General features: G+C 40.0%; 1 protein-coding gene across 1 annotated transcript; it reads left to right on the plus strand.

The window, feature by feature from the left end:
• Positions 1-670: 670 nt before the first annotated feature.
• On the plus strand, positions 671-21,871 carry LOC116331875 (von Willebrand factor A domain-containing protein 5A-like). Its single transcript, XM_039622867.1, has 34 exons — positions 671-799; positions 1,199-1,256; positions 1,628-1,830; positions 1,919-2,141; positions 5,258-5,424; positions 5,508-5,622; positions 5,750-5,922; positions 6,012-6,100; positions 6,193-6,337; positions 6,786-6,865; positions 6,956-7,070; positions 7,190-7,348; positions 7,432-7,535; positions 7,809-8,029; positions 9,353-9,403; positions 10,759-10,806; positions 11,040-11,242; positions 11,332-11,554; positions 11,678-11,844; positions 11,928-12,042; positions 12,190-12,362; positions 12,453-12,541; positions 12,628-12,772; positions 13,526-13,605; positions 13,970-14,084; positions 14,213-14,371; positions 14,457-14,560; positions 14,855-15,060; positions 15,869-15,925; positions 16,674-16,703; positions 17,610-17,669; positions 18,118-18,263; positions 18,470-18,593; positions 18,689-21,871. Exons 2-34 carry the CDS (start codon positions 1,217-1,219, stop codon positions 18,766-18,768), a joined length of 4,209 nt encoding a protein of 1,402 aa, XP_039478801.1. The 5' UTR covers positions 671-799; positions 1,199-1,216; the 3' UTR covers positions 18,769-21,871.
• The last annotated feature ends 1,999 nt before the right edge of the window (positions 21,872-23,870 follow it).

Consider the following 23,870-nt stretch of genomic DNA (forward strand, 5'->3'; position numbering starts at 1 on the left):
TCATGGCTTCCAGATAGATGCAAAGGAAGAGTGGGAGCTTCTGGCTGTGAAGGCTGCCTCACGGGTCCGTGATCAGAATGAAGAAACCATGATAAAAGCTGATAAAGTGTGTTTATTTTAACAGTGTGCCATGGCTACGATCAGCTGTTTTTCCACATGCTTTCTTGTAATAACTGTGTTTTTAGCACAGTGTGTGACAGAGTGTGTGGAAGCTGGAAAAGTCCTGTTGGGTTGCAGCATCAAAAGAGAAACTCTGGGGCTCAGAGCGTTTGGTTTACTGACTTCATACTGCTTTAAATTTAGTGTTGTGCCATAATATCCTGATTTAATTTTTTTTTAATTTCATGTTTTTGATTTCTGATTTTTGTGTTTATTGTAAACTGGTATTTGGTATTTGTACCAAATTAGGGTTTTTCATGCAGTACATAAAAAACTTCATGTAAGGCACAGTGACTTTTTCTAACACCGCACTGTGTTGCTGTTGTGCGGCTGTTGCTTCCTCTCTGCTCACTGACTTTAATTGATATTAACTGCGCTGATAAGCGAGAGGCTCTTAAAGACACAGTGGTGAGCAGCAGCTGGTAGATGCACTTGTTTGCTTCAGCTGGCTGCTGAAGCCTCGCCCACCTGACTGTCTCAGCCCTCAGCACTGTTTTTTCCACAGCTGTCTGCGGAGCACAAAGTGGACACCTCTGTCTTCGGCTGGACCTTTTACTGCGACTGTTTTAGAAACGAGCGCGTTTACGTCACAAACAGCGGGAGGAAAGTATTTGCTTGACCAACGTCAGTGTCGTAACAGGTAGGCATTTATTCCATGTTTTTTATGGAGGTTAAGGTGACGCATCAGAATCTTTGATCGAAATTAGCCTTCTTCATAGATCGTAGTGTCTCCACATGCTGGGTCTTTTCCATTTTATTCCTCGTCAGAGTAATATCTGACAAAAAAAAAAGATTTTATTTGCCCACACAACAACAAAAATCTTTCAAAGTTTTTTTCAAATTATAATATTTCCATTTATATCTTTAAGGATGATTGCTTTTGTTTTATTTTGTTTTTATTCTGGTATTTTGAAAATGACCTCAGGTTAAGTCTTTCAGATATATCTTTATCACTTTATGTTGTATTCAGGCTGGCTGTATTTTAATGAAAGTTACATGTCAGTATAACGATCATGTTCAAATTAAATCTCTGATTTAGCTGTGAATAGGTACAAAGATGGCGTCCTGTGGTCTACTCACTGTCCAGATGGAACCAGGTAAAACATCACTTAATAAATATAGTTTCATGTAGATGGGGGGGAACGGCTGTAGCTCAGGAGGTAGAGCAGGTTACTTAGTAATTTGGAGGTTCGACCCCCGTCTGCTCCAGTCTGCATGCCAAATATCCTTGGGCCATGTACCAACCCCAAGTTGCTTTCTGATGCATCTATTGGCGCATGATTGCCTGTGCACTTCCATAGAAAGAGCATAGAAAAAAGTGCTTGTGCAAATGGGTGAATGAGACAAGTTGTGTAAAGTGCTTTGAGATAGAGTAGAAAAGTGCTGTATAAGAACCAGTCCATTTAACTGGTATGACCAAGTTAAGATGTGTTGTAAATTTGGATGTTTCATTCTGTTTGTCTGTCAGTTCCTCTGAAGAGCATTGAGGTGGAGCTGGAGGTGAGGGACCATGTGGCTACAGTGGTCTCCACTCTGAACTACGAGAACAAGGAGGACAAACCATTAGAGGCTGTTTTTGTCTTCCCTCTGCCTGGAGATGCTGCTGTCTGTCATTTCAGTGCTCAGATTGGACAGACACAGATTGTAGCTGAGGTGAAGGAGAAACAGAAGGTGAGCTGGACAGTAAATATAACCTGATTATAAGGAGCTTCAAAATAAACACAGTGAATGTCACTGACATGTGTCACCTGTGCTTCAGGCTCGTGAGGAGTATGATGATGCTCTGAGCTCCGGTCAGCAGGCCTTCCTATTGGTGGAGAGTGATGAGAGTCCAGATATATTCTCTCTGAGTGTGGGCAGTCTGCCTCCAGGAGAGAGCGCCTCCATCAGGTTGGAGTACGTCATTGAGCTGGCTGTGCAGGCTGATGATGGTCTGAGGTTCTGTCTGCCTGCTGTGCTCAACCCTCGATACCAACCTCATGGTAGGACAACTGTAGCGTTTCTTTTGATCCTGCTTGCCTTTTGTGTTGTTCTCTGTCAAGATAACCTTTGTGGCCACTGATTTTCAGTCCACCTCTTGTGTAAATTCGTATGCCTCGATCCCTTTTTCCCTTTTATAAGAATGGCTTCTTGATAGCCACCCTCCTTTTGAGAGCATTTCTGATGAAGCTTCAATGAACAGTAAATGGATCAACTAAAGACCCAGATCCATCCCTCGGGTCCTGTTAGCTGTTCACTGGATCTTTTTCCTATTTCTTAAGGACATGACTTTCAAATCATTATCTGCTGTAGATACAGTGGCTTGCAAAAGTGTTCGCACCCCTTGAACTTTTCCACATTTTGTCACATTACAGCCACAAACATGAATCAATGTTATTGGAATTCCACGTGAAAGACCAATACAAAGTGGTGCACACGTGAGAAGTGGAACGAAAATCATACATGATTCCAAACATTTTTTACAAATAAATAACTGCAAAGTGGGGTGTGCGTAATTATTCAGCCCCCTGAGTCAATACTTTGTAGAACCACCTTTTGCTGCAATTACAGCTGCCAGTCTTTTAGGGTATGTCTCTACCAGCTTTGCACATCTAGAGACTGAAATCCTTGCCCATTCTTCTTTGCAAAACAGCTCCAGCTCAGTCAGATTAGATGGACAGCGTTTGTGAACAGCAGTTTTCAGGTGTTGCCACAGATTCTCGATTGGATTTAGATCTGGACTTTGACTGGGCCATTCTAACACATGGATATGTTTTGTTTTAAACCATTCCATTGTTGCCCTGGCTTTATGTTTAGGGTCGTTGTCCTGCTGGAAGGTGAACCTCCGCCCCAGTCTCAAGTCTTTTGCAGACTCCAAGAGGTTTTCTTCCAAGACTGCCCTGTATTTGGCTGCATCCATCTTCCCATCAACTCTGACCAGCTTCCCTGTCCACTCTGAACACACCACCCCCAGAGCATGATGCTGCCACCACCATATGTGACAGTGGGGATGGTGTGTTCAGAGTGATGTGCAGTGTTAGTTTTCCACCACACATAGCGTTTTGCATTTTGGCCAAAAAGTTCCATTTTGGTCTCATCTGAGCAGAGCACCTTCTTCCACATGTTTGCTGTGTCCCCCACATGGCTTGTGGCAAACTGCAAACGGGACTTCTTATGGTTTTCTGTTAACAATGGCTTTCTTCTTGCCACTCTTCCATAAAGGCTAACTTTGTGCAGTGCACGACTAATAGTTGTCCTATGGACAGATTCCCCCACCTGAGCTGTAGATCTCTGCTGCTCGTCCAGAGTCACCATGGGCCTCTTGGCTGCATTTCTGATCAGCGCTCTCCTTGTTCGGCCTGTGAGTTTAGGTGGACGGCCTTGTCTTGGTAGGTTTACAGTTGTGCCATACTCCTTCCATTTCTGAATGATAGCTTGAACAGTGCTCCGTGGGATGTTCAAGGCTTGGGAAATCTTTTTGGAGCCTAAGCCTGCTTTAAATTTCTCAATAACTTTATCCCTGACCTGTCTGGTGTGTTCTTTGGACTTCATGGTGTTGTTGCTCCCAATATTCTCTGAGACAACCTCTGAGGCCGTCACAGGGCAGTTGTGGAGCTGTTTTGCAAAGAAGAATGGGCAAGGATTTCAGTCTGTAGATGTGCAAAGCTGGTAGAGACATACCCTAAAAGACTGGCAGCTGTAATTGCAGCAAAAGGTGGTTCTACAAAGTATTGACTCAGGGGGCTGAATAATTATGCACACCCCACTTTGCAGTTATTTATTTGTAAAAAATGTTTGGAATCATGTATGATTTTCATTTCACTTCTCACATGTACACCACTTTGTATTGGTCTTTCACGTGGAATTCCAATAAAATTGATTCATGTTTGTGGCTGTAATGTGACAAAATGTGGAAAAGTTCAAGGGGGCCGAATACTTTTGCAAGCCACTGTAGTTTGTTAGGCCTGGCACTTCTTCGCCTGTCTAGTTTTCCACAATGGGGCGATCGTGGCTCAAGAGTTGGGAGTTCGCCTTGTAATCGGAAGGTTGCCGGTTCGAGCCCTGGCTTGGACAGTCTCGGTCGTTGTGTCCTTGGGCAAGACACTTCACCTATTGCCTACTGGTGGTGGTCAGAGGGCCCGGTGGCGCCAGTGTTCGGCAGCCTCGCCTCTGTCAGTGCGCCCCAGGGTGGCTATGGCTACAATGTAGCTTGCCATCACCAGTGTGTGAATGGGTGGATGACTGGATATGTAAAGCGCTTTGGGGTCCTTAGGGACTGTTAAAGCGCTATATAAATACAGGCCATTTACCATGTTTTAAGGACACACTGCACAGCTTACCCAGATATGTCAAGTTTTTATCTAATAGCACTTTGGCAATCATCTTATTGGTGCCAAAATATTATTTTATAAATGTCAAAGTGTGTTATTTTTGGACTTTTTCATGGTTTCAGCTAAAGAAATGGGAACAACTGACGTGTACTTGCACCAGGCTGCCTAAAGATACAGTTTAAAATTGTCTCCACTTCGCTAAGTTGTCTGTTATGTGTAGACACAACACTGGTTCCTCCCTTGAGTTGGGTGCCCATGAAAAAGGCACCTAACATAATATGTACACAAGCTTTTATTACTGCACCTTCTCATACCTGGGTTTACGTCCCCTTTATGTAAATGTGCATATGAGGGGGATTTACAGAGAACAATAAAAGTCAACATCCAAATATATGGCCCTGCAGATGATACTTAGCTTTATCTATTGTTGAAGCTGGATGGCAAACAACAATTGAACTAAATTATGCTGAAAAACTAGTTCATGCATTTATTACTGCAGCGAGAGTACTGACTGGGCCTAGAAGAAGAGAGCATATTTATCCCATACTGGCTTCTCCTAATTGGTTCACTGTCAAATCCAGAATCAAATTTATAATTCTTTTACTCTCATGTGACTTTTGTTTCACTGTGATTTCGTACTATACAAATAAAACTAAAGTGAAATGTATTAAAATCAATTAACAATAGAAAGAAAACCAGAACGCGAGGTTCAATGAATCTTTCTGTGAACCTTGAAGTTGATACTGTAACAAAAGATTTACTTCTAATCAGTCTGATACTGTGTAAAGGTAGTGAAGGTGCAGGTTTCCAGGTGACTTCTGTTCCAGCCTCTCTGGTGCCCTACAGTCTGTCTTTTTCTGCCCGAGTCTCCTCTCCTCATCCAATCTCTAAAGTAGAGTCCAACTGTTCCCTGGACCCTCTGCAGTACCTCAACACTGATCAAACCCAGGCCACGGTAGGTAGAGTGCTGATGTGTCTGCTGTGTGTGGTTGTTACTTATTACTGAGGAATAAATATGAATGTGTTTGTGGTGTGCAGGTCAAGCTGGCTGCAGGACACAAGTTTGACAGAGATGTTGAACTGCTGATTTATTACAAAGACGCCCACCAGCCCACTGCTGTGGTGGAGGCAGGACAGGCCTCTGCTGAGCCGGGTGAGTGAAAGTTTTTAGTTTGCAAATACACATTTCATTATCCTTACTTTTTAACAAACAGTTTATGTGTTGGAATAAAAAGTAAAAAGCAAATTTATGTAATTTTTTTCTGTCTCTTATTTTCAAGGCTCTCTGATGGGTGATCCAGTGGTGATGGTGAGTCTGTACCCTGAGTTCCCCCAGTCTGTGACGTCTTCAATGGCTCCATGTGGAGAGTTTGTGTTCTTAATCGATCGATCTGGAAGTATGGGATCTAGGAACCACAGATTGACTCGCCAGACTCGCATCCTCAGTGCAAGGGTATTCATAATAAGTTTACTCTGAAATCTTTAATTTCATGATGTGCCTCTCACACAGTGGCCTCATCATCTTCTCCCTCTTCCCTTAAGGATACTCTACTGCTCCTGTTGAAGAGCTTACCAATGGGTTGCTATTTCAACATTTACAGTTTCGGGTCCAAATATGAACACATCTTCCCGTATGTCTCTGCCTCACATTAGTCAGCCCAAGAAAAGTCTTTTTTTGATATGAAGTACGTGTAATTGTGTATTGGTGTTTGTGTAATGACAGTAAGAGTGTGGAGTACAGCCAGAAGACCATGGAGGAGGCTCTGAAGAAAGTTAAGAAGATGAAGGCTAATCTTGGAGGAACAAAGATCCTGGAGCCCCTCAAACATATTTACAGCCAGCCCTGCATTCCCAATCAGCCCAGACAGGTAACACAGACATATGCACTGACATTACACTGACTTAGGATCTCACATGAATCTTAAATACAACTAATACTTACATAAAGCTACTCTTAAAACAACTTTTCACCTTAAAATCTAAAGAGATAAGCTAACCTGACTTGCTTTTTATTCTATAATGCAACTGTTCAGCTTCAGAAATATATTACCAGATTAAATAACAGATCAAAAAAACGTGCTGCAGACACCGTCGATATGTTTTTTTTTATTAATGCACTTTTTTTTAAACGCCCAGCTTGAACAGGTATACAAAGTTAGTGTAGTGTCCAGGAAACAGTTCTGCTCTTTTGTTTGCTTGTTTATTGTGTATTACCATGAAAGTATTTTTGTTTTTGAAACCTAACTCAGCTCTCAGAACTAGTTGTGCGTTTCTGGGTCTGATGTTATGTCCTTATGTGCCAACTCTCCTCTCTAGCTGTTTGTCTTTACTGATGGAGCGGTGGGGAACACCAAAGAAGTGATCGATCTGGTGAAGAAGAATTCAGATTCTCACAGGTGAAACTACAAAAAAACTGTTCTATCTACACAATTACCAGAATGTCCAACATGTCCTCTGTGCACACAACAAAAACTGTTGTATTGCAGGTGTTTCTCTTTTGGGATTGGGGAAGGGGCCAGCTCTGCTCTCATCAATGGGATGGCCAAGGAAGGAGGAGGTCACGCTCAGTTCACCACAGGGACTGACAGGATGCAACCAAAAGTAAGACAATAAGTCATAATAATTGTCATCATAAAAAGTCAACATGATGTTATTATTTGGACAGAATGATTTCAAATAAACATAAATGTATATTTTTTTCTAATTCTTGTTGTTGTCAGGTGATGCAGTCGCTGCGATTTGCTCTGCAGCCGGCTGTGGTCGACATCTCAGTCACATGGGATTTACCAAAGGAAGTGTCTGTCACTGTCCTCTCTCCACCAATCACAGCACTTTTCCAGGGTCAGAGGTCACTGATTTATGCCCAGCTCACTGGACAGGTAGGAGCAGCAGCCTCGTGTTGTTGTTTAGGTATTTGATGACAGTAATTAACGTGACTTCTAACACTGTAATTCTGTGTCAGAGCTCAGAGGCAGCAGAGGGCTGTGTGACGCTGAAGTACAGCCTGGCAGGTCATCCCTCTGAGAACCAGCTGCACTTCAGTCTCAGACCTGCAGAGGACGCTGGGTAAATGAGTTCATATCTAGTGTCAGAATTAGATATGACAACAGAATAAAGCATTATGCATTTGTCAACATGACTGCATTTGCTTTTAACTCAGAGCACAAGAGCACCTAACTACTACATGTGTTTTTGTAGGATAAAGAAAAAAAGTTAATTTCATGTCAGATTTCTTTTCATTAATAAGTTGGATTAAATATATCAGTTTTGACTTTATTTTGGCAAGATGAAAGTGTAAGAAGAACCCCAGCTGTACTTCTTCCTTCCCCCTGTTTGCAGATTAACAGTCCACATGTTGGCTGCTCGAACTCTGATTCGCTCCCTCGAGATGGAAGCAAGAGCCAACAAAGGAGAGCGTGATGAGGAAATGAAGAAGAAGGTGGAGGAGTTGAGTATCCAGTCAGGAGTGAGCAGTGCCTTTACTGCCTTTATTGCTGTTAGTAAAAGCAGTGGTGTGGCAATACAAGGACCCCTGATATGCATAGAAAATCGAGCAAACTGTGAGTATTCACACTTATATTTTCTGTATTCTGAAACACTGAATGTTGTTTTGCTTGTCCTTTCAAGCCCTACTTTATTAACACAACATGAGCTCAGAGGGATGTACTGTGAAACATGATTATTAGCATCATATTTTGACCTCTGAGTTGGAGTTTTCATTGCCAGGAAGGTAGATTTCTTTTTACCTTGTTCATTCACAGTGCTAACTTATGCCGAACACTTAATTGGTCTGGAGCAAGTTATATTGAGAGTTTCAGTTCAAAATCACTCTTTAAAATATGCAAAATGTAGGCCTCTACATAAGAGATAAGTTTTAAACATGTAGTCTGCAGAGCTGTATCTTACTAACACAGCTGAAGGAAGGTATGCATGAAGTCACAGCAGCACAAAATGTGCAGTGCATGCACATGGCCCCAGTAGTGCTCGCTGGAAGCAACAATAAGGTTGCCAAGGTCTTGTCAGAGCTCATTTGTTTTACCCATCACAAGATGTTTCTTGTGTGACACATTGGTAATGAGACACCTTTTCAGAGGCCATCAGTTGGGACTGAAGCTACTGATATTAGTTTGCACTAAGTGTCAGAACTGCTTTTTAATTACTGATAGATATTCTTCTTTCCATGCCCTTTTGCACTTCCCTTTCTTCATGCGTTTTTCCCCTGTGTCATTTCTCATTTTTACACATAATTTATGGACACGTTTGGCTTGATTTCTTAGTGTTTTTGGATTGGATGAGTTGTTAATGACATGTGGTTAAAGGTTCATGTCAGTAGCACCTTTAGAAATACATTAACTTAGAAAATTGGTGACATGTTTAATACTTATTTTAGCCACTGTGTGTATGTGAGAGAAAAAGACTCTTCACCACCACCTGGTGGTTGCAGGAAATTCTGAGCAATGATTTTGTGGAAAAGTAAAATAGAATCAAAGGCTTTACACTGCTGCGTCTCCATTTCAAACGCATTAGTTACATTTGTAAGTGTGAAAATATGATGATATACTATAGAAAGTTCAAATGGTTTCTTTCGGCGACTTATCGGAAAACGGATAAAACATCTGAGGTACTGCAGACATCAAATAAGGATATACTGAAACGAATAAGTTTCATGATATCGATAATGCAAAAAATGATATTCAGGGATTTTTTACATTTTGAAACATATTATTTTGTATTTTGCATCTTTTTCCCGATTTTAACTCTCTTTTTCAAAATTGTTATGGCTTTATGATTGAATTAAGTTTTTTTTCTACAGCTTGTCTGTAAATGCACTTCAAAGACACTGTTTTTAAATCATGATTATAACTTTGTCTTGTGTCACACAGTTTTATACCTTCGCCAATACAGTTTTTCAGATTCCTGTGAGATCAGTAAGGGTAAGTAGTTTTACTGGAGCATGTGCAAACATAAACTGAAAAATAGTGTATAAGACAAAACAGAGTTCGTGCCACCTTTATTCTTCAGCGGAGCCTGAACTCCCTTAGAAGCTTTCTTGTAATTTCTTTATTTATTTAAAATTCAGGAATAGTTCTCCGCCTGGCTTGACTAACCAACAAGCAAATAGCATTCCTGGGAAAATGGTCGGGTACTAGGATTTATTTCCACAAGCATTCTGGAAAACTATTGCTTAAAGCCACTTTGAAAAATTGCAGAAAAGTCCGTCTTCTTTAAAGCTAATTTTTCAATTAGTCATTCTTTTGACCAATAAATTGGCACTTTTGAAGTTCCTCCATGGGTTTAGCGGTTAACACATATTCTCGGTGAGAAAGTGATTGCTTGTTTAATTCCAGACAGACATAAATTCTACATTTGGGTTTCATCAGGAAGGACATTTGCAGAATAAGCCCTTAAGGAAAGGGAGTAGCTGGAATAAGATTTTAGTTAGCACTCTTTTGTTTTTGGATTGTGTGTTTCTTTGAGTTTCTGTCTTAGTTTTTGCTATTTTCCATAGATTTTATTAATGACAGGTAGTATTTTGTTACTTCCCTGTCTTCTCTGCATTTAGTCTAACTTTAAAAAAAAAAATTGATAGTCTTTATAAGTTTCAACACTTTCTTGTCTTGACTTTGATTTATAATTTTTGTCACTTGTCAGTTATTTTGATCATTTTTATGAAGTATGGGATAGTATTACTACCTCCTGTAGTCCAATATTCCAGCTTCTGTCTTCCATATGGAAGGCAGCAGAGTATGGAATTCCCTGTTTATCCAGCCTCATAAACCCCACCCTTGATATTTTGTTGTTTTTTTATTTTAAAACCTGAGCTTTTAAAACCTACTGAGAATACTTTGACCAGTCATTGAATTTAACCAAAATTCTGATACCAAGTAAAATTTAAAATGATAATAATAATTTTGATATATTTTCCAACCATAAAATGGAAGAAATTGTGCTACTCTTTGAACTAGATAAATACAAGTTTTTATTTATTTATATAAACTGTGACTCAGAGGGGATTGTGCAGGGACTGTTTACAAAGTGCAAGATTGAAAAGAGAAAGAAAGATATTTTAATCTAATACAATAGGTGTTTTTTAAAATAACTTCCTGCTCTTCTGTAGGTTATATCACAAACTTTAGTTCAGGTGTTTTGTAAAAAGACCTGAGATTGCATCCTTTAGCCGTGTCATATTCACTTTCTGTATTCATTCTCTCAGTTTGCCTTTGTATGACATTAATGTGTAAATGTATCAGTACCAGTAAACTAAAATCTATGATTTGTCTGTATATAGGTACAAATACGGGATCCTGTGGTCTGCTAACTGCCCAGAAGGACCCAGGTAAAAAAAAAAACATCCGCTCCTGCATCTCTGATGGCATGAAGGTGGATTCAGATTTGGTGCATCTGAAAACCAAAAATACTACAAAGGCCCAGAACTGTTGAAACACTAAAGAAGTTAGAAAAGTAGGAAAAAAAGTGGAAGAAGTATTAACTTAGACCCTACCTCTTTCATAATTCATTCATAATGTACCATCTGTAAGTTTGGATGTTTTGATTCTGTTTGTCTGTCAGTTCCTCTGAAGAGCATTGAGGTGGAGCTGGAGGTGAGGGACCATGTGGCTACAGTGGTCTCCACTCTGAACTACGAGAACAAGGAGGACAAACCATTAGAGGCTGTTTTTGTCTTCCCTCTGCCTGGAGATGCTGCTGTCTGTCATTTCAGTGCTCAGATTGGACAGACACAGATTGTAGCTGAGCTGAAGGAGAAACAGAAGGTGAGCTGGACAGTAAATATAACCTGATTATAAGTGAGCTTCAAAATAAACACAGTGAATGTCACTGACATGTGTCACCTGTGCTTCAGGCTCGTGAGGAGTATGATGATGCTCTGAGCTCCGGTCAGCAGGCCTTCCTATTGGAAGAGAGTGATGAGAGTCCAGATATATTCTCTCTGAGTGTGGGCAGTCTGCCTCCAGGAGAGAGCGCCTCCATCAGGTTGGAGTACGTCACTGAGCTGGCTGTGCAGGCTGATGATGGTCTGAGGTTCTGTCTGCCTGCTGTGCTCAACCCTCGATACCAACCTCAGGGTATTAAAATCATCCAACACTTATTAATTTAGTTTGTTTATCACAAAACAATCATGCTTGTAACAAGCATGAGTCGCAGTGAGTCCCACAGTGATTTGCAGCTTTCTCTCATGTTAACTCCAGGTAGTGAAGGTGCAGGTGTCCAGGTGACTTCTGTTCCAGCCTCTCTGGTGCCCTACAGTCTGTCTTTTTCTGCCCGAGTGTCCTCTCCTCGTCCAATCTCTAAATTAGAGTCCAACTGTTCCCTGGACCCTCTGCAGTACCTCAACACTGATCAAACCCAGGCCACGGTAGGTAGAGTGCTGATGTGTCTGCTGTGTGTGGTTGTTACTTATTACTGAGGAATAAATATGAATGTGTTTGTGGTGTGCAGGTCAAGCTGGCTGCAGGACACAAGTTTGACAGAGATGTTGAACTGCTGATTTATTACAAAGACGCCCACCAGCCCACTGCTGTGGTGGAGGCAGGACAGGCCTCTGCTGAGCCGGGTGAGTTGTTGGTTTGCACATTTTTATTTGCAAACTAACAACTGATGATTAAAAAATTCCCCTCTTTCTTCCGGTGGGAGTTAACAGTGTTTAAATATATTGTAAAATATAAAGTTTACATTCTTTTCCCCTTTTCATGTGTTTCAGGCTCTCTGATGGGTGATCCAGTGGTGATGGTGAGTCTGTACCCTGAGTTCCCCCAGTCTGTGATGTCTTCAATGGCTTCATGTGGAGAGTTTGTGTTCTTAATGGATCGATCTGGAAGTATGGGATCTAGGATCAAAAGAAGGAGTCTTCAGACTTGCATCCACAGTGCAAAGGTAATCTTAATGTGTTTACTCATGAAGTCTTTAATCTCTAGTGTCCCTCTCACACAGTGGCTTTCTCCATCTTTTCCCTCTTCCCTTCAGGATACTCTGCTCCTCCTGTTGAAGAGTTTACCAATGGGCTGCTATTTCAACATTTACAGTTTTGGGTCCAGATATGAACACATCTTCCCGTGAATAACTCCTTCAACCAACAAAAGTCTTCTTGTTTTTGGTATGAAGTACATATGCATGTGTAATTGTGTTTTTGTAATGACAGTAAGAGTGTGGAGTACAGCCAGCAGACCATGGAGGAGGCTCTGAAAAAAGTAAAGAAGATGAAGGCTGATCTTGGAGAAACAGAGATCCTGGAGCCCCTCAAACATATTTACAGCCAGCCCTGCATTCCCAATCAGCCTAGACAGGTAACACACACACACACACACACACACACACACACACACACACACACACACACACACACACACACACACACACACACACACACACACACACACACACACACACACACACACACACGACTTAGGAGCTCACCCCAATCTTAATTACAACTAATAGTTGCATAAAGGTACTCTTAAAACATATCTTTACCTAAAAATCTAAAGAGATAAGCTATGGTGACTTACTTCCTTTCCCTGTATTGGGACTGTACAGCTTCACATGACTGTTTTACCTTACCAACAAATACAGAAACAGCTGGATGGCTGTTCTTGTTCTTATTGCACTATTTTCACGGCTGAATAAGGTACACAAATTTAATGTAGTGCCCCAACAAACTGGAGAGTATAAGGACATCTGCATAGAGCCGCACGTTAACTTTCTGATAAGAAAATATATGTCACACCACCCTAAATGGATCTCCATTGTTACACAAGCAGAAACACCGGTATGTAATTTGGATTGACACACACAAGTAAAAATACAAGTTCTACAAGTGTCTGTTTGCAGTAATATTACCATGCAATTCTAGATACTGTTTTTAAAACCTTGTCAGGACCATTATTGTTCAGGTAACTGTTTTGCTGGTTTTTTGGTCTTCATACTAACTGTGCATTGTTTGTTACTCATAAACCATTTGTGTTTCTAAAACAAAGAACCAAAAATGGCTCTAAACACAAACTGTTTTACATCTGTTATGGTGAAACTCTTCTCTCTAGCTGTTTGTCTTAACTCGCGGATGGGTGAAGAACGACAAAGAAGTGATAGATCTGGTGAAGAAGAATTCAAGTTCTCACAGGTGAAAACACAAAACATAACTACAAAATTGTGCAAAAGTCTTGATCCATCCCTCTTTTCTTAGTATTTTGCTTTTAAGGAGGCAGATTTTTTTTTTTTTTTTGCCATATTTAAGGTGGTCTTGGGGAATAGTCTTTCTGAAGGTCTTTCAATGCTTTACTTTGAACAAGGTTGTGTGACTGTTTTTGTTTAAGCCACATGACATTGACTTGTGAGTCATTCAAGCATAAAAAGGCACTTGACTCAACATTTTATTAAATATAACAAAATGAGGGACGGCTATCTGCGTGGTACCAGGTATCGGCAGAATTCCCAGAATGTGCTAAAAGTTGTCTCTGTATCTAATGGAAACTGTTGTATTGCAGGTGTTTCTCTTTTGGGACAGGGGAAAACACCAGCTATAATTTCATTAATAAGATGTCCAAGGAAGGAAGAGGTCACGCTCAGTTCATCACAGCGACTGACAAGATACAACCAAAAGTAAAACATTAGACACAATCAGAAGTCAAATTAAACAAAACCACAGCAAATACTTATTTAATCAGCGAGTGTGATTCCAGTCATTAAAAAAAACAGCTCCTAACTCTTTGTTTTGAATTGTTATTCAGGTGATGCAATCACTGCAATTTGCTCTGCAGCCATCTGTGATTGACATCTCAGTCACATGGGATTTACCAAAGGAAGTGTCTGTCACTGTCCTCTCACTCCCAATCACATCCATTCTCCAGGGTCAGAGGTCACTGATTTATGCCCAGCTCACTGGACAGGTAGGAGCAGCAGCCTCTCATGTTGTTGTTTAGGTATTTGATGACAGTAATTAACGTGACTTCTAACACTGTAATTCTGTGTCAGAGCTCAGAGGCAGCAGAGGGCTGTGTGACGCTGAAGTACAGCCTGGCAGGTCATCCCTCTGAGAACCAGCTGCACTTCAGTCTCAGACCTGCAGAGGACACTGGGTAAATGAGCTGTTAGTCTGGTGGTAGAATTAGTAGTATTAGCTTATACATTTGTTCAGGAGCAGTTATAAATTTTTTATTAGAGCAGAAATAAGTTCAGATTCAAAACTACTGATTCAATAGATTTGTGCATTAAATTTTAGCATGCACGGATTATACTAAGATTGGATTGTATGCACTGTTTGTAGATGGAGCTAGCTGTGAGTATGTCATTGTTGTCATGTTATTAACCATTACCAGGATGATAGTGTAAGAAGAACCCCAGCTGTACTTCTTCCTTCACCCTGTTTGCAGATTAACAGTCCACATGTTGGCTGCTCGAACTCTGATTCGCTCCCTCGAGATGGAAGCGAGAGATGACAAAGGAGAGGATGACAAAGTGAAGAAGAAGGTGGAGGAGTTGAGTATCCAGTCAGGATTGAGCAGTGCCTTTACTGCCTTTATTGCTGTTAGTAAAAGCAGTGGTGAGGCGATACAAGGACCCCTGATACCACCACCCAGTGAGTGTTAGCACTTATATTTCATTTATTCTGAAATAGTGAATGTTCAAAGTTCTGCTGAGGTTTTTTTCTTTCAAGTCCTACTTTGTGAGCACAGGGCTGTACTAAGAAGTGTCATTAATGGCTCAGCAAAATATGTTGACATTTGAGTTTTCAGTGTCATGAAGATGACTCACTTTTTATTGCACTGTCTAACTTACATCATCTCAAAGCACAGCGTTTTGTCTGATTCTTTCACAACCCCAAAGTTGGAACGCTCTTTAAATTGTAAATAAACACAGAGAGCAATTATATACAATTTAGAAAACATATCAAATGTTAATAAGAAAGAGGTAACTAAAAATAAATAATAATAATGATGAAGTATTTTGGAATTTGATATCAGCTACACATCACAAAAAATCGAGACGGGCAACAAAACGCTGGAAAAATACATTTAAAAAGAAACAGCTGCAGGAATATTTTGCAACGACTTAGGTTAACTAGCATCAGGCCACTGACATGTTTTAAACATTTATGTTCAGCACATCTAGTCTAATGTCCTATATAAATAAAATTGCCATTATCATTAGAGTCTAGAAATTGCTAGAAGACAAAGAATTTTCATTAAATTATCTGTATCATTTTGTTCGTTTTGTTGTATTTTAGTGGTATTATTGCTTTTGTTGCCCTTTTGCATCCTTCTCCCTTTATTGTGACTTTATTTTATCTCGTTCTGTCCTCTTCTGGTGTTTGCGCTTCTGTTTGAAGCACTTTTTTAAAATGATGATGATGATGATGAAGATGATGATTATTTTGTGTGACACAGGTTTAAAACAGTGTAATTTGGTGGATTCATGTGAGAGTCAGCCATGCAGCAGTAAGGGTAAGGACTGTTACTTTTTCACACACACACACACACACACACACACACACACACACACACACACACACACACTTGTAACGACCTTGAGATTTTCCACAAATTTCACGCGATACATTTTTTTTTTACCTTTTCTGAGAAGTGCCACAAATTTCCAGCTACACCCACAATGTCAGAGTCTCAAATGATAAAGGCAAACATTCTGTGTACATGTTCAGTTTCTTAAAGCATAAAGCAGGATTGATGGTCCTGCAAATGTGTCTATTCCTGTATATATTAGTGTTTGAGAGGGCGAGGGGTTTCTCCCCAGACGCTGTCTCACACTGTCCACCAATATCTTGACGGCACATTGCTGGAAGAAAATGATGTAATCGTGTACTGAATACTGATTGGTTGATAAGTGGGCTGGAATAAAGAAGGGCGAGACAGTTGAGTTTGCTGGAAACAGGAGAACTGCGAAAAAACAAACACATTTTAAAGATCAAAAATTACGGCTGGCTGATGGACAAAAACAGCACAAGCAAGAGTGGCACACAGACCGGTTGTACCGCACACTTTGTCCGTTGCCTCCATTTGGAAACAGAGCTTACTCCAGGCAGATGGGCAGTCCCTGACATGGAGCAGACAGTGCATACGTTACCTCTGCTGGACATAAATCCCACTTAACATATAACTGATCCTTAGCCAAGCTCCATCAATTTAATGTTAAGGATGTAAAGTAACAGAAATTTTATGGTTTTTATCTCTGCAGGGATCTCTGTAACGGAGAAACTGAGATCAGGTAAAGGATTTACTCTTCCGAGATATTGAATCTCTGTGTAGACACACACACACACACACACACACACACACACACACACACACACACACACACACACACACACACACACACACACACACATAGTTTAGTGCATTGCATTGCAAGAAAAAAGAGATGTCCTTGTTTGTGGCCCAGCAGATTTGAACCTAATGAAAGTGGAAACAAAGTAATGGACACTTTATGCCACATTTGCCAATGTTAAATGTTTGGTTCACTCTTGTTTTTAATCACTTGCCAAACTGAGTTCTGTGTATCAGGGTCTGAATTGGAAATTGTTATTAATGCCTTTATTTAATTAAGGTTATTGTAATTCATTGTTCACTTCTCCTAAGTTCCTCTCTGGAACATCAGCAGATCGTTCAGGATGCTGCTGTGAAGCGTCTTACTAAGTATTCACACTTCATTGCATTCACTGCATCAACTTCAAACTGCACTTTAAGATTCTGCTTTTGACTTTCAGAGCTTTTTAGAGCTCTGCATTGACAAACACCAGCATAAATCAATGAAATTTCCCAAAAGATGGAAAATAAACCAAAAGCTAACCCAAACAAACCACACCTATGCATACTGGGAATAGGAGAGGTCGAATTTCAACATCAACTCCCATCAACCCAACAAGTGTGGGTCCTCTGAGGATCCATCTCTCACATCCTGCCCACTCATCACACTTACATTCTTGTCATTAAAGCTACCCTACCTTCCAAAAAAGAAAATTATTGTTATTAACAAAATGATTCACACATGTAATCCTCCAAAAGGTTATTTTAGACTTTTTCTTTTGACTGAACTAAAAGTGAATCACACACTTTTCACACAGAAGTAAAAATACATCTTCATGGTTTGCCTGAAATTTTTCCCCATCAACAGCCTTCAGCCGCATTAACTCCCACTTCAAGCATGCTCAAAGCCGCTCACCTCAGAGGAAGGGTAAGTCAACAAGTGACATGTTTACTTTTTCCCCTCTTATTTGTGCTAATAAAGTACGCATGTCAAAAACTCTATGAAATACAAGACACATACATGTGTCTGTCTGTAACAGTAACCTACAGTATGTGCACTTATTTTGTGCTTTTAATGATTTCTTGAACTGCTCTTTTTCTGGAGTGGCATGATTGTACAGAATACATCTTTAATGCCTTAAAAACCAAGACATGGGTCCTGTTTTTAATCTAATCCACGCAGGGTCAAAATTATGCATGTGGGTCCATATTTATACACATCTGTCACTAATATTTAGTTTAATGTGCCTCAACAAGTTCCACCTTGACTAGACACTCTTTGTAGCCATCAATAAGCTTCTGGCATATTTCTGCTGCTCTTCTTGGCCAGGCCAGAAATGACCATGATATTCATTTATGTAACTTTCTTATCACAGCCACCAAGTCTCAGCTGTCAGTCAACGACCCTTTGCTGCAGCTGGTTTCCCTGCTGGAAGCCTCTGGATGCTGGTTATTGAAGCCAGCTTTGGCCTCCGTGCTGGGGAAGACCAGCAAGGAGGTGGCAAACCTGAAACCTGCATCGGTGGGTAATCATCACGTATTCAGTCATAGATGTTTAAGCAGCAGTGCATTAGCAGTATTACACAGCATCAAAAGTCTGGTAGACAAAACTAATGTATTTATTAACTTATTTAATTTTTACACCTTTACTCCAGCTAATCATATCTAAGTGTAAGGGCAATAACCTGCAATCTCAACATATGCACTGCTTTTAATTTGTGGAGTTAGGCCAGCAGTGAAGTGTGGGCCACCATTCTGGCTCTGATCTGGCTTCATGGTTTTAAGATGGATGCAAAGGACGAGTGGGAGCTTCTGGCTGTGAAGGCTGCCTCATGGCTCCGTGCTCAGAATGGTAATAAGACTAATAAATATTGAACTGCTGTTTTCTTGTTCTTGTTTTTGTTTTACAATGTGTTCTGTTTGTGCTTAATCTCGCTTTATTTTCAGCGACGTGTGTGACAGAGTGTGTGGAGGCTGGAAATGCACTGCTGGGTTGCAGCGTAACGAAAGATGCTTTGGGGCTCTGAAGTTGCTCCTCCTTCAGAATTCAACTTTATGTATTGCACATTATCAGTGTTCCTCTTGTTTATTATATATTTTATTATGTGTCACTTTTTGTTTTTCAGCTCTGTAAAAACAAAAAAGAGAAAAAGATGTAATCTCAGCTCTGTTTTGTGCCTTAGTTACCTCAGTACTGATGTGCTGCCCCTGTTAGAGGTGGCAGACTGGACTCAGTGGTGCTGTTTATCCATGCAGACCTTTCAATTGCACGTGGACTGAACATAACAGCTGGATGAAGCTATTGTGACATTACCCACTGGTTTCTGAAGTCTCAGCTTCTAAGGTGCTATTGCCATCTCAGATGTTTTAAACCAGATATCATGAGTGAACAGTGTTAATTTAGTTGACAAATAATTCCCAAAACAAAAACTACGATGAAATGTACTGACTCTTTCATCAACGAATAAAAACAAGATGAAAACATTCTGGAGAGACGAGAGCCAATCAGAACTAATTAAGTTGTAGAGAAAGGCGGGACGAGTAAGGTTAGAAACGTGCATTTGAGATGGAAAATGCTGCCTGTTCTTCATGAAAATACAACAAAATGTCAACATTTGTGAGGTAGAGACAAGCAGAGATACGGAGACATTTCCAATTCGATGTCAAGTAAAATAAGAGACTTTGTAAAGCATGTAGAAGAACTCAAAAAGAAACTTTATAAAATAGTCAAGTGAATCAACTTTAGATAAAGTCTACCGTAACCTTACGATATTTAGTGGGCTAAAACTAAATAAATTTAATGTATAATCAAAAGAATAAAATTTAAAAAGAGTATACCACCCTTACAATATAATCATCTTGTCTTCAATATGGCTTGAAATGAGTGATTTTGGCCTTAAGTTCATCAGGTCAAAATCACTAGAACCACAGACGATAACATTTTAATGGGCAGCAGGGGGTGACTCCTCTGGTTGTCTTTGTATGCCTACGGGTAAACATCTTTATAAGTTTACACTTTCATAGAGGGGTTTGTCTTTCTGAATGCAGCATGATGGTCATTCACTAAATTCTGTTCCTGATTAGAATCAAAAAGGAGAATAAAGCAGGATAAACTTTAGGGTTGTTTCACCTTGTGATGTGCCGAGTTTCTGCCAGTGGTGGAAATACTCAGCTTGATGCTTCACAACAGAACATAACTAATGCCTAATGTAATGGTTGCTACAGTTTATGCATACACACTAAAACATTCTGCACAATTGTTTTTTATTTTATTTTCTCCAATTGTCCCTGAGAGGCATGTGAGTGAGTGATCAGCTATATCTCATCTATTCAGTTCAGTTTTATTTCTATAGCACCAAATCGCAACAGCAGTCACCTCAAAGCACTTTACATTGTGGGGTAAACGTCCTACAATAATACAGAGAAAACAGTCTTTGAGACGCTTTGTGCTTTCTGTGACACTCGCCTGCGATGCTTAGCTGAACCAATTATCAGTTCATGCACAACACTTAAATACAAGGGCAACACTAATTGTTTGAGCATGTGTTAGCTTTTCCTGTGTTGATTTAGTAATAAAGATAAATGTCTGAGCTCTAATTGATGTTATTCTCTGGACAGATTCTCTGTATCTATCTTATTTTTCATTATTCAGTGCTTGTTCATCAGTGTGCGTTTGTGAATTTGTAATTGAATTTACTGTGCATTTGGTAAAGATCCTCAACCTAAATGTAGTCTTTTTTTTCTCTCATTGGTAAACCTGTAACCTGTATGCCAAACAAGAAACCACATCTGCATTTTAGCAAGGATAGAATAGTTTGTACTTCTAAGTCATACAGTCAGTGCTGGGATCTGGGAAAATCCGTCCACTAACTCCACTCAGAGTTGGACTAAGAAGTGAGATTAATGGGATACCAAACTCAGTTGAGCTATAAGCCAGAGTTTTCTGTGTCATAAAAGTGGATCTCTGGCTGGTACCTTATGATCAACATGTGCTTAGAGTTATGGTTCAAAGTCTGGAAGCGCCACATTTTCGCAGATTTTTTTAAATTTACAGCATGTTTTAAGTGCCGTGTTGATTCACAGGTGGTGGAAGGTGTTTTGCATGTGCAGGTTGTTAAGGCGTACCAGACTAATCTTTAATTTTTAATCACTGTTTTATCATCATCATGATCAATCAATCACATCTCTGACTGGAGTAGGCGGCGCTCACAGGGATCATTTTGTGTGGCACAAGATTTTTATATAGGCGCAAACCAAGGCTGAAGCAGAAAGGCTTAACAGAGATAGTTGATGAGCACCATCGTGACACCTGTTATCTCCAGGTGGGGTTTTAGGTTTTGTTAAGCCAGCTACCACAAACAAAGCCTGGATGGTGTAACATATTTATAAACTTCTCCAATAGTATATCCTCAGGGTTAAATCACAACTCTTGCTCAGTGTTATCTGGGATCGGCTCCAGCATCCTCACAAGAAAACCGATGGGCGGATATAGCCAATTAAATACATCTACAACATATTTAATACTCAAATATTGTTTTCTATTTTTATTTTTCCTACTATAGAGGCTTGCTTTTTCTGATGTCTGTTCTTTGTCCTAATATGTGTGGCTGGGAAGGGACTGTATGTTATCCTCCTGTCATTTATAATGAGTATTATCCACATTACTCCAGTAAAACAGTGACTGAACTGAGCAGATGCTCCATGTTGTTTCACATTGTCACAACCTTGTTTTAGCTGAAAAACTTAAAATTTTAATGATTTATACTCTATTTTAAATGTGTCTTTGAAAGAATTCAAAGAAAACTGTGCCTGCTTCTTTAGTTATTATACTGAATACTGAATATAATGTACAAAAATATAATAATATAATACAAATAATACTCTGTTAATTTGAATACCATGACAACAAAAGAGCAGGAGCTTATCTTCTTCCTACACGTCTTGTTTCTGTCCCACTTCACTCCTCCCCTCCTTGCATATAACCTAATGTATGGCTGTATGACCTTTAGGATTAACATGCTCTTTTAATGCAGCAGACCTTTGTGCTGCTTGTGATGACAGGTGCTCCTGTCTCCTATTTACAGGACTCAAAACCAGGCATTAATCTGGCATTACACATTACAAGGTCTTAAAGAGATCACTTTCAGTGACAAGATGATATTATCTGGCTTTGTCCAAAAATGAATAAATAAATAAAAAATCTTAAAAAAGATCTGACATGGAATGGTTTCTGCATATCCTCAAGCAAGTGTATTGTGAGCTGTAGTAGAAAAAGATTTGTCCAAGTGAAAAGAATAAGAAAATTATAGAGAGAATATGATTGGGTGAGCTTTGTTTTGTAAAAACAATTAATAAATAAATAAATTTTTAAAAATTAGGTATTCGTTTTTAAATTAAAGTAATGGCTATGCTGTTATTTCCCAAATTGCTGTAAGCGTATTCATTCATTCTCAGCCATTTGCTTAACATGTTTCAACAGATTAAAATAAAGTATAAATGCACCATATTGGACGTGCTACAGAAAAATGTGTTTTCCTGAGTGGCTGTCAGTGGCTGCTGGAGGCTGCTGGGGTAAACCAGAGGTAAAGAACCCACTGCACCAAAAACCTATTGTGATTGTTTAGATTGCAAGCAGATCATCACAGTTTCCTGTAGGTTTTTTTTTTTGGTTTTTTTTGCACAAATTATCCCAAAATAGTAGCCCAATGGTTGTACAGCTTCAAAAAGTGTGACTCTTTCAAAAAAAAGTTATATCTCAGCCCTGCAGCCAACATGTTTAACAAGGTGCAACTCTTACTTTGAAGGCCAAAGGTCTCAACTTCAGTTTGTGTTGCGCCTTTTACATTTTCACTACAGCTTGGAGAGCAGCTGGCTGATGTTTGCAGAAGAGTTGGCCACTTTAAACTACTTGCCCCAATATGCTAGCGGCAAAAGCAAACCCAAAGGGCGGTGGTTAGTCACAGGTCTCTAGGCCTGTGTGACTGGGGCTTTAGCAATCATCTTCTGTTTTTGTTATAAGGGAAGAATTAATTAAAATCAAGTGGTTATATTGAGAAAGAGCTATCAGCTTCCACTTGCAACCTGTGAGGTAAGCTGTAAAAGCTTTGGCTGCTGTTGTAGTATTGCTGCACTATTGCCTGCTGTCAGGCAATACTAATTTTTCTTCTAACAAGGTGCTGATGGTCATTGACTGTGTGACTGTAATCTTATTCACTTGTTCCATGATTGTCACATGTTCAAACTGGCACTGGCAGGCAAGTTAAAGTCACATGGTTGGGGGTCACGTGTCTCAGAGAGACAAAGACAGAGAGAGTGTCAGCAATATATATATGTCTGACTATATAATTGGACAAGAAGCTCCTGGCATGTGCCATAAGCTCACCCTGACAAGACTCTGACATTCTGCTTGTTAGCAAAGCTCACAAAGACAGATTTAGGCCTTTGGGGGTGGGGGGACTTGTTACTGTGGCAGACAGCATGCAACACTGATACCCGCTGTCATATACCAACAGCAGCCAAAGCTCTTCCATCTTCCATCACAGAAAATTTTCCCTCATCCATGTATGTAATGGATAATGAATGGCAGTAAAGAGAACCATGCCCTACCTGTTCAGTAACGCCATGTTCCATGTTGAACTTAGGAGAGCTGAAATTAGTTTGTTTATATTTCCCACCCCATTTTTTTTTAAAGGAACAAACAGCATCACTGCAACTACTTTCTGTTTGCATGACGTGCACAGTGTTGGTTACAGTGGGTCATTACAGCTAATCTTATCACAACCTTTGGCAGACCTCCAGCCAACACTTTCTAAACTGGTTTCCAAGGCAACCCCAACGAGCAGGACCAATTAGAACTGACAAAGGATCCGCAAGCATTAAACTGCCTGGAGATTAAAGGGAGAGACGACAAACACAACAAATGATAGGTGGGGTATGTCTTTGTATGTGTGTGGTGGGTAATAGGGGAGCACAGTGACTTCGGATGCACCTGTAGGCTCACTTGTGTCTGCTTCAGTCTTTCCACTGGTGGGAGTTCCGGGGATGAATTTAATTAAACCAATTTCAATCCTTCCTTCTCCCTATTCGGTTTCTTTCTCTGTAGGACTGCTGGGTGTTCGTTTGTCAGTAG

Source organism: Oreochromis aureus, linkage group 14 (genome assembly GCF_013358895.1).
Source record: "Oreochromis aureus strain Israel breed Guangdong linkage group 14, ZZ_aureus, whole genome shotgun sequence".
Taxonomy (NCBI): Eukaryota; Metazoa; Chordata; class Actinopteri; order Cichliformes; family Cichlidae; genus Oreochromis; species Oreochromis aureus.

Bases quoted from the DNA above. Each gene is read 5' to 3' on its own strand.
- LOC116331875 (XM_039622867.1), top strand. From the start codon at position 1,217: ATGGCGTCCTGTGGTCTACTCACTGTCCAGATGGAACCAG. The intron at 10,807-11,039 runs GTAAAAAAAAAA...TTTGTCTGTCAG, and splicing joins AACTGCCCAGAAGGACCCAG to TTCCTCTGAAGAGCATTGAG. The intron at 11,243-11,331 runs GTGAGCTGGACA...CCTGTGCTTCAG, and splicing joins AGCTGAAGGAGAAACAGAAG to GCTCGTGAGGAGTATGATGA.